The following is a 10,989-nucleotide window of genomic DNA, read 5'->3' on the forward strand; positions in this document are numbered from 1 at the left end:
TTGAACTAATGCAGCCAAGGCTAGAACTGAAAAATCAACAAATGATTTACACTGTAGACTATGCAAAAAAAAGCAAAGGAACAGTAGTGTTGGAAGAAACATCAGGTCCAATTCCAAGCCGGGAATAAAAAAATGAAGGCTGACTCCTTAGGAAAGAAGGTTCTTGTTTACTGATGAACAGAACCAGCAACAGCATGCAGTTCTGGGACAGCTGACAAAATGGAGTTGAGAGCGGGTGGGTTTTTACACCTTCTTTGGGCTTTGTATTTGAGATGCCTGTTTCTGTGCAAGAACATGTCCTTTAATATTCTAATGGCTGTTGCCAGATTCCTATGGGGTCATGTAGGGGTCATGGCTGGTTCTATAGGGAAAAGGGGAAATGCAAGTCCTGGGTGTTTCTCTGAGCTAATCTTGTCAACTTTTGGCTTGCCTAATTGTGTTGCATATCTGGAGTCTCTTTTTGTTCTTTGCTTATGAATAGAATGTCCCAGTCTTTCTGAATGGATCACAGTCTCCTAAAGACTGGCCTCTTTATGTTTTTTTTTCTTGAGGCTGGGGCTGCTTTCTGCCTTTGTTAAGATTTTTGTCTCCATTTCTCCTTTAGGGGAAATATTCTACCCTGCCTCTTTTAATATTCCTCAAAATATTTCATTCTTGGGGGCGGGAGTGCTGACTTACTACAGTAGATTGTATTCAGATAGTCTTTGACTTACAATCACAATTGAGCCTAAAGTTTCTGTTGCTAAGTGAGACATTTGTTAAGTGAATGTGGCTTCTCCATTGACTTTGTTTGTCAGAAGGTTGCAAAAAGTGATCACATGACCTTGAGACTCAAAGAATACAGTATGTTGTATGTTGCCAAATGCCAGAATTTTTTCACATGAGCATAGGAATGCTACAATGAACTGGGCATCCCCCAGACAGCCGTGATTTTTATCAGCTAATCCTTCCAACCTGGAAACATCTCAATGCTCTTGACACGTGCAGTACAATCTGTCCCTATTATTCTTTTATCCTGATTTGTGACCTTGATTGTCCTAGAAAAAAGAGTCCACAATACAAACTATAGTAGATCCATCATAAAATTCAATTATTTTCTGGAAGCCATTTACAGTGGGTCAGCATTCTACCATTGTTTTGTGAAAGCAGTCAAAAAACCCCACACACTGCTAAATAAAACTTCCTTAAGGATCTACATTAGTTTTCCACAATACAGTGAATTCAGATTGGAAATAACCACGGTTCCCAGCTGAAATCCTTGATTTTTCAAATCTAACATATTGGGAGATACTAGATTGGGAAAGGCTAATCTGACATCCCTAGCTCTTAATTTATCCACTGACTCCCGAAGAAGAAAAATAGGTCTCAATAACATGTTCTTAAGATTGGCCAGAGATGAGATTTCCTCCCACAGATTTTGAGAATGTGAGACTGGGGAAGGCTAGTTTAGAGATTTAGCCAAATAAATGGCATCAAAGAGGCCACCATTTAATTAAGCCAAATCTCCCACTCCCAATAAGCTATTTCAAATTAAAACCTTACGGAAGAAGAATATCTCAATACCATTAAGTCTTTAAGAATAAACATTTTTAAAAAGTCTTTTAAGAATAAACATTATTTTCTGTAGCTGTGGTAATTTTTGAAAGCTACACCTATTTCTCTGGACCGGCGGAAAAGCAAGCATTGTCCCCAGTGTCAATTAGGGAATACAAAAACATGTTTATGAGAAGTTGCTAGGAAGCCAGGAATAAAGCAACACCTTAAAAGAAGATATCAGTATCTTCCTTTGATATACATCTCAGAGACCATCAGGAGTAACAATTAAAGTCTCTAGAAATAAAAAGACATGGCATCATTTTTCCCCATAATGACTTGGCCATCCTTGGTATCTATGATACATAATTGATCCTTTGCAAAACTAGGGTTGTGTAATCTCTGATGTTTCAACTTCATGCAATTGTATTCGTGTCGTACATCTGCGAAAGGATATAATCCACAGCTTATTGGTTGAGATAATCACAAGGTATTTTAATTAGCACAAAATATAAAGGGCAGTGGTAGCAGAAAAATACCAAGGCAAGAAAGGAAGCATATCTATAAAGAAAATTGAAAGCCAATAGGGAAAAGTCTTCTATCCCACGTTTTTACAGCAGCCACTCAAAGGCAGGAGAATGGTGATGCTGCTATTATTCTTTATCACTGTGATTCTGTGCTTGATACTTTCTTTTCTGAAACAGTTCAGTAAACGCAAAGACCACCCCCCAGGACCTTCTCCAATTTCCTTGATAGCAGGAAGACTGTTGGAAGGGACTTTCTTGTCAGAGAAGACATTAATAGAGGTATGTCTTTTAAAATGCTTAATCAAATAACAATACAGAGACTTGAACACTATCCAACAAAATGTTGCTGGATAGTGAGAAATATATTTATTTAGGCAAATACACAGGGATAATATAGGTAGTACCTGGTTCAGCAGTGGTACTTGTGAAAGGGACAAGGGTGTCCTGGTTGACCATGCAACAAGCATGAGCCAGCAGTATGCTGAGTCGATACAGTTTAGGGCTGCATCGATAGAGCTATAATATCAAAATCACAGAACGTGATAGCAATAGCACCACTTCATAGTACTTTTCAGCACTCTCTGGGTGGTTTACAGAGTCAGCATATTCCCCTCAGCAATCTGGGTCCTCATTTTACTGACCTTGGAAGAATGGGTGAGTCAACCTTGAGCCAGTCATGATTGAACTCCTGACAGTGAACAGGGGTAGCCCGCCATACTGTATTCTAACAACTGCGCCGCCATGGCTCCTGTGCCACCAATGCAGCATAGAGCATAGTGATAATCCTAATCTATGCTGCATTGGTCAGACTGCATCTGGGATGGATGGGAAAGAATGCAAAGAAGAGCAGCAAAGATTGGCATGTTTAGAGAAGGCTAAGAGCTCTTGATATTTATTGTGATTTTTATTATCGCCTGTTCACCGCCCTGAGTCCCGTAAGGGAGATAGGGCGGTATACAAATCTAAATAATAATAATAATAATAATAATAATAATAATAATAATAATAATAATAATAATAATAATAATAATAATATCACAGAGTAGAGGGCTGGATTCCTTCTGCTTAGCACTTGATTTGTCCCAGTGCTAGACTTTCAGGAATTCTCTAGCATTCTTGGAATTGGCTTGGTCTTGGAGGCTCACAGTTTCCCAATTGAAACGATGGTTAAATCTGTCCATGTGTTGTGAAATTAAGCAGTTTTCATCATATCTTCTGACCGCTAGTTGGTGTTCAGGGATGTTGTTTGCCCCACTCCGTGTTCATGTTCCCTCAGTGGGGCGGCAATAGCTATACCTTTGGGCCAAAGCCATCAGTCCCTTCCTTCAGTGCCATCATAATTTTGAACATTCACTGAATAAATAGTCATAAATTGTATTCTGCTGTAATATCCAATCAACGTGAATATGTGTTTGATGTTCATAAATTATGATTAATAGTTTATTGTAGTTGTTGAAGCATTGGCTGTTGAAATATTGAACAGATGAGAGAATGGTGGGAATAAAGATCAAAAGAGAATTTTATAGATTAAAGGCATTTGCTGATGATTTGATATTATTTTTAGAGGATCTATTCAAAGGAGCAGAAATATCAATGGGGAAATTAAAAGAATTTGGTATGCTAATAGGTTTTAGATGAATAATCAGGAGACAAAGATGTTAACAAAAATATGTAAATAGAGAATCAAAGAAAACTAAAGGAGTTAAAACAGTTTATGTTCAGGATATGCGGGGTCTGTAGATATTTTCTCAGCCTCTGACTTGTGCAATATACAAGTCCTCAATGGAAGGCAGGCTGGTGCCAACTGTTTTTTTCTGCAGTCCTAACCCTCCATAGAAGTCTATATCTGTCCTGTTTAGTTGCTGTATCCAATCAGACGGTTATAGAAATACAAATGAGAGATCAAGAATTCTTCTGTAGAACTGTATCAAAAGTTCCTGGGGCAGTCTGAACGTTCTGAGCTGATGCAGGAAGATCCTTAGAGTCATTGTTAAATAGAAAAAAAGAGTAATGGAGAGAGCATACTGCCCTGGGGATATCTGATGTGATTTTCCAAAGTTTCACCTATTTACTCCAGGACACTGCAATTGTCATAAATATGAGACAGTTGCCAAGTGTCAGTATTTTGATCTCGTGACCATGGGGCTGCATAAGTGTGAACAACAGTCATATTGTAAGTCACTTTTTTCAGTGCCATTCTAACTTAAAATGAATTTTGTAAGTCAAGGACTACCTGTAGTTTGTACTAAGGTTCCTTCAAATTATGCAAAAAGCTTTCCTGCTGTCATACATTAAAAAAAATGAATTCCACAGTCCATGCATCCCGAAGAATACTATCCTCAACCACAATTCTATCTTTTTTTTGCCAACATGTTTATTACCCAAATACTCCGTTGGAAAAAAAAGAGCTGTACAATAGCTGCTGCTCCTACTGTTACAATTATACTCTCAATGTCATTAGCTGATTAAAAATCATTCTTGAAAAATAACAGGTATAGTACTGGGAGTCACATAAAGCTGTGAGAAATAAACATTGAACTCCAATGTTTGGATGGAAAACAGGGTGTTGGAAAACAAAACAAGTTTCATAAAAGTCAAAAGAGGGGCACATAACTAAGGCAGAATATCAGCAAATAGCCCAAGCCTGCAAAGATGAAGTGAGGAAAGCTAAGGCTCAAAATGAACTAAGGCTTGCGAAAAAAGTCAAAAATAACAAAAAAAGCTTCTTCTTTCAACATGTAAAAAACAAGAAAAAAAGTTAAGGAAATGATTGGTCCATTAGTGGGAGAAAGTTGCAAGAAGGTGACAAGCAATAGGGAGAAAGCAGAACTACTCAACTCATTTTTTGCATCCGCATTTACACAAAGGGAAAAAACAATCCAACCTATCAAAAACAGTACCATAAAAAACAGATTAGAAACACAAGTTAAGATAGGCAAGAAAATGATAAGTGAGCACCTGTCCACCCTAGATACCTGGGAAGATCTTGGAAACGATAATCAAGCAATGAATCAGCAAACATCTAGAAGCAAATAAAGTCATTACCAAAAGCAAACATGGGTTTGTCAAAAACAGATCATGCCAGACAAATCTTATTCCATTCTTTGACCAAGTGACAAAATTAGTGGACTAGAGGAATGGTGTGGATATAATTTACTTGGACTTCAGTAAGGCATTTGATAAAGTAGACCACAACCTACTACTTGATAAGATAGAAAAATGTGGGTTAGACAGCATCACCACCAGATGGATTCGTAGCTGGCTAACCGGCCGTACTCAGCGTGTGGTCCTCAATGGAACCGCATCTACATGGCGGGAAGTGTGTAGTGAGGTGCTCTGTTCTGGGCCCAGTGCTCTTCAACATCTTCATCAATGATTTGGACGAGGGGATAGATGGGGAACTCATCAAATTTGCAGACAACACCAAGCTGGCAGGAATAGCCAACACTCCAGAAGACAGGCTTAAGATACAGAAGGATCTTGACAGACTTGAACATTGGACGTTATCTAACAAAATGAAATTCAAGGGTGAAAAAAGTAAGGTTCTACATTTAGGCAAGAAAAACTGAATGCGCAGGTATAGTATAGGTGATACCTTGCTCAATAGCAGTAACTGTGAGAAGGATCTCGGAGTCCTAGTGGACAATCACTTAAATATGAGCCAGCAATGTGCTGCAGCTGTCAAAAAAGCCAACACAGTGCTAGGCTGTATTAACAGAGGGATAGAATCAAGATCACGTGAAGTGTTAATACCACTTTACAACACCTTGGTAAGGCTTCACTTCGAATACTGCATCCACTATTGGTCACCAGAATGTAAAAAAGATGTTGAGACTCTCTAGAAAGAGTACAGAGAATAGCAACAAAGATGATTAGGGAACTGGATGCTAAAATATATAAGGAACGGTTGCTGGAATTGGGTATGTCAAGTCTAATGAAGAGAAGGACGAGGTGGGACATGATAGCAGTGTTCCAATATCTCAGGGGCTGCCACAAAGAAGAGGGAGTCAAGCTATTCTCCAAAGCGCCTGAAGGCAGGACAAGAAGCAATGGATGGAAACTAACCCAAGAGAGAAGCAATCTAAACTAAGGAGAAAATTTCCGACAGTTAGAACAATTAATCAGTTGAACAACCTGCCTCCAGAAGTTGTGGATGCTCGAACACTGGAAGTTTTTAAGAAGAGACTGGACAGCCATTTGTCTGAAATGGTATAGTGTTTCCTGCCAGAGCAAGGGATTGAACTAGATGACCTCCAAGGTTCCTTCCAACTTTTTTTATTAATATTACTATTATTACTATTATTATTATTATTATTATTATTATTATTATTATTATTATTTTGCAAAAGCTGGTGTACCATTCTATAGGCAAATAAAGGGTCACACTGAATCAGTTTCTGCATAGGTTTTTATACCCTGTCCCATGCATCATGCCACATCCTTCCAATTGAAACCCAGTTGATACATTTAAATTGGTCACATGCTTTCCGATCGCCTAGCAACCATTGCAATTACCAAACCCTTCAATTATAAGATCAAAAGCCTTATTTGTTCCTGTCTTATCTTCCCTTCCTTGTCTGTGGCATGATCTGTAACATCCTGCTAAGGGTGTAGCTTATGTACAAGGTGAACTGCTACCCAAACTGGATAATTGCAATTATAAAGGATTTATATTTTCCCTTGTTTATCTATAAGAGTACCTGCTTTTCATATAGAAGCTATGTGTGTATCAGAGTTCATTATTCATAACCGATATGCTATTCTACAATAGTGTGCACTATTAAAAAAAACATGCTTTGAGTCAGTGTATATAGTTCCTCTCTATTCCTTCAGCTTACTATATTTCCTTTTCTAAAATTACCTTAGCTAAGTGCCTCTATATGCCTATTCCTTTAAGCAAAAATGGAAAATTACAACGTGTACATTTCTTGTGTACCTCACAAGGCTGTAACTGAATTTACTGAGTTCTGGAGGAAGAAAAATACAGGAAGATGAGAAGGCAAGATGGAAGAGAAGGTCACACATTAACCTGCAATTGTGCATAATAACATGGAAGATTTATCTTTTTCTACTTTGTACAAATTGCAGCTCGCGCAGCAATATGGGAACGTTTATTCTCTGTGGGGTGGAAATTATTATATTATAGTCTTCTCTGGATACCAGACAGTGAAAGAAGCATTAACTAAACATGCAGAAGCCTTTGCTGATCGCCCGGTTACACCATTCATATTGACTGTCTGCAAACAAAGGGGTAAGTTTTGTCCAACTTTGTGGATTCACTATGCTCTCCAGAGTTAGCCTCTACACATCCATGTATCTACACTCAGGTTTTAGATAAAGACATGGAATATTACAGAAGTTGAAGAGAAACATGAAATGAAAGGAAACACAGATGTTCGATGATCAATCTGAAATGAGTTATTGCACTGAATTTGTCAAAAATGTCATAAAGCAAGGTGATTGTTGCATCTTTGCTGTGACAGTTCTTTTCGTAATTCCATATACATAGAATTTATTCTTAAAAGGGAGATTATTTGGTAGCTCACATGAGGAGCAGGATCATGAAATAGGCAGCGTTTAATACTGCGGACCAAATCAAGAAAAAGCAGAATTTTTAGGAAATTGATAAAGCATGTCTAAAAATATATGGCCAACATCTGGTTCAATTTAAGTTAGGATCTTCATTTTGGTGTACCTTTAGGTTATAAAAGGTATTGTACAAAGTTGATTATAATGACTCTATGGAATCTGAAAGACTTGAACCCTCCAAATTGAAAAAAGTTAAGATAGGGGATTGTACTAACTAACCCATCTATGAAGACAAAAGGGCATGGAAATTTTTGGCATAATCAAAAGGAATTCTTTAGTGTTGTCCTCTCTATATAAATCAAGGTTTTCTAGGTTATTAAGAATCCAAATTTTCCATTTTTTAACAGTGAGATCTTATTTCCCTCCATTTCCATTTTCCAAAGTATATGCTGCAGTTGAGTGTCAAAACTAGGCAGGCAGGGATTGAATTCTTATTTATTTACTTATTAAAGTTATATGTTGCTGATCTCACTTATGCATTCTTAAATACAGGAACAGAAATTAGAGCTATTTTCTAAGCCACAAACATTTTTTTTTGTATTGATGTGAGCTATTCTTTCCTTTTAATCTTTGATTATTCAGGTATTGCATGTTCAAATGGTCACGTGTGGTTGCAGCAAAGGCGGTTGAGTGTTGTTACCATGAGGAAGTTAGGCCTGGGGAAAAAAGGCCTGGAAACCCAAATACAAGCTGAGGTTGAGAGATTTTTGGAAGACTTTGGAAATAAAAAAGGTATCTGATCACCTCAAGTGATACTGGCACAGGTCTAAGTCTGCAGAATTTGTTTAGTAGTTTTTAGTAGTAGAGCCAGGTACCATCTATTCCATACTTGTGCATTTGGTTTTTCTTGCTTGAATGTAAAATCTTACTTTTCTCTACACTGAATTTCATTTTGTTAGATAGGGCCCAGTGTTTCAAGTCTGTCACAATCCTCCTGGATCTTGAGCCTAAGGGCTATTTCTGGGAGCTTGGTATCGTCTACAAATATGATGAGTTCCTCATCTATCCCCTCATCCAAATCGTTGATGAAGATGTTGAAGAGCACTAGGCCCAGAACAGAGCCCTGGGGCACCGCACTACACACTTCCCTCCATATAGATGCAGTTCCATTGAGGACCACACGCTGAGTACAGCCCATCAGCTAGCTATGAATCCATCTGGTGGTGATGCTGTCTAACCCACATTTTTCTAGCTTATCAAGTAGTAGGTTGTGGTCAACTTTATCAAATGCCTTACTGAAGTCCAAGTAAATTATATCCACAGCATTCCTCTGGTTAACTAATTTTGTCACTTGGTCAAAGAATGCAATAAGATTTGTCTGGCATGATCTGTTTTTGACAAATCCATGTTGGCTTTTGGTTATAATTTTGCTTCTAGGTGTTTGCAGATTTGTTGTCTGATTATCTTTTCTAGAATATTTTCAGGTATTGATGTCAGGCCGATAGTTTCTCTAGTCTCTCTGGTCTCTTGTTTCCTGGATCCATTTTTCCCTCTTTTTTGAAGATGGAAACTACTGTACATCAGCTCTGCTAATTCCCCAGTGCTCCACGATTTTTGAAAGATGTGGCTCAGTAGTTCTAAGATCTTGTCTGCCAATTCCTTCAGAACCCTGGGGTGTAATCCATTTGGTCCTGGTGATTTGAACTCATCTAGAGTGGATAGGTGTTCTCTTACCATTTTCTTGCTTATTTTGACGTACTTCTAATCTACATTTTACACTATTTTTATAGGTTGGTGGGGTTTTTTTCTTTTTGAATAAAGACAGATGCAAAAAAAAATTGTTAAGTAGTTTTCTCCTCACTGCTCGTCAACCTTCTTACCATTTTCTCCCATTAATGGACCAATCATTTCCTTGACTTTTTTTCTTGCTTTTTGACATGTTGAAAGCAGCTTTTTTAAAAAACATTTTTTACTTTTGTAGCAAGCCTTAGTTCATTTTGGGCCTTAGCTTTCCTGATTTCATCTGTGCAAGTCTGGGCTATTTGTTGATATTCTGCCTTAGGTACATGCACCTTTTATACTTGTCTTTTTTGTCTTTCAGTTTATCAGATAATTTTTTCTGCAGCCATGCTAGTTTATTTTGAAATCTCTTATTTTTCTACTTCATTGGAATTGGGCTAGATTGGGCTTTTATAATCTCATTTTCAAAGTTTTCCAAGCTTCTTGGGTTGTTTTCCCCCGAGGATTCTCATCCCTGGGAGCCTTCTCAAGCTCTAAGTTTATTGAAATCAGCTTTCTTGAAGTCCAATACTTTAGTTTGACTTTTCTCTATTGTTTGAGCTTGCATAATGTTGAATTCCAATATTGAATGTTTACCTCCCCACACACTCCAAGGTTCCTATAACTTCAACACCTTCTAACATTTCATCTCTGTTAGAGATGAGAATTAAGAGTGAGAATTAAGGTGAGAATTAAGTCCAGAATTGCTGACCCTCTAGTTCCTTCTCTACCTTTTGGGAGAAAAAGTTGTATATTAGGTTTGTCAGGAATCTGTTTGATCTTCTACTAAATGCAATCTGTTTGATTTTCTACTTGGCTTTACTAGGGCTCACTAACTTTTTCTTCCTAGCATTATTTATTTATTTTCAATAAGTTCTATTAAACGAAATTGCTTTTATTACTAACAGGAGAGCCAGAATTAATGTGAATATTAATGAAAATTGTCTATTATCAGGACAGCCATTTGCCCCATCAGTGTACATTACACATTTTGTTAGCAATGTGATCTGTGCTGTAGTTTTTGGACATCGTTTTTCCACTGAAGATAAGGAGTTTCTGGAATTGCTGGAATCCATGGATATTATTTCAAAATTTTTAACAAGCTTTTCCCACATCGTGAGTATTGTGGTCACTGCCCTCCTTCTTCTCTGAGTGATACAGAATTAGCCAGAACAATGGAGCCATGGGAATTACCAGAATTGTAATTTCACTGAATTATTATTTTATTTTTCATTCCCAAATTGGAAAATGTATATTATGGTTAAGCTATCTGATGACTAAGCTTAGAGTTGAATAATTTGGAATGCACATGAGGACCATTGACAGCAGATAATATTGCAAGGTGGCTGGCACTTTACTTCCCCAAATATTTTGGAAATATAAATTGAACTGTTGAGTGGTATTATGTATTTAGAAACCTAACCTAGGATAGAAATTCTATACATTTGTGTACTCAGTTGTTGACTTTTGTTAAAAATCAACAACGGAATATATGTTTATCAGGGATTGTCTGCTTCCTCCTATAGTCAAAATTTCATGAAGTTAGAATCAAAGAAATTTGTTCAATGTCAGATATGGGACAGATCATGAGGCTGAAATGGTAATTTATAGAAATTGATTT

The 10,989-nt window shown here is 37.4% G+C and overlaps 1 protein-coding gene across 1 annotated transcript in view; it reads left to right on the forward strand.

Moving 5' to 3' along the window:
- Window positions 1-1,395: 1,395 nt before the first annotated feature.
- Window positions 1,396-10,989, forward strand: part of LOC107291415 (cytochrome P450 2K6-like) — a 22,767-nt gene continuing 13,173 nt past the window's right edge. Inside the window, exons 1-5 of the mRNA XM_015820410.1 lie at window positions 1,396-1,425; window positions 2,238-2,339; window positions 7,149-7,311; window positions 8,232-8,381; window positions 10,324-10,484. Of these exons, the coding sequence (XP_015675896.1) occupies window positions 1,396-1,425; window positions 2,238-2,339; window positions 7,149-7,311; window positions 8,232-8,381; window positions 10,324-10,484 (606 nt within the window). The remainder of the gene's footprint in view (window positions 1,426-2,237; window positions 2,340-7,148; window positions 7,312-8,231; window positions 8,382-10,323; window positions 10,485-10,989) is intronic.

The sequence above is a fragment of the Protobothrops mucrosquamatus genome, unplaced genomic scaffold (assembly GCF_001527695.2).
Source record: "Protobothrops mucrosquamatus isolate PMUCROS unplaced genomic scaffold, P.Mucros_1.0 scaffold1126, whole genome shotgun sequence".
Classification (NCBI taxonomy): domain Eukaryota; kingdom Metazoa; phylum Chordata; class Lepidosauria; order Squamata; family Viperidae; genus Protobothrops; species Protobothrops mucrosquamatus.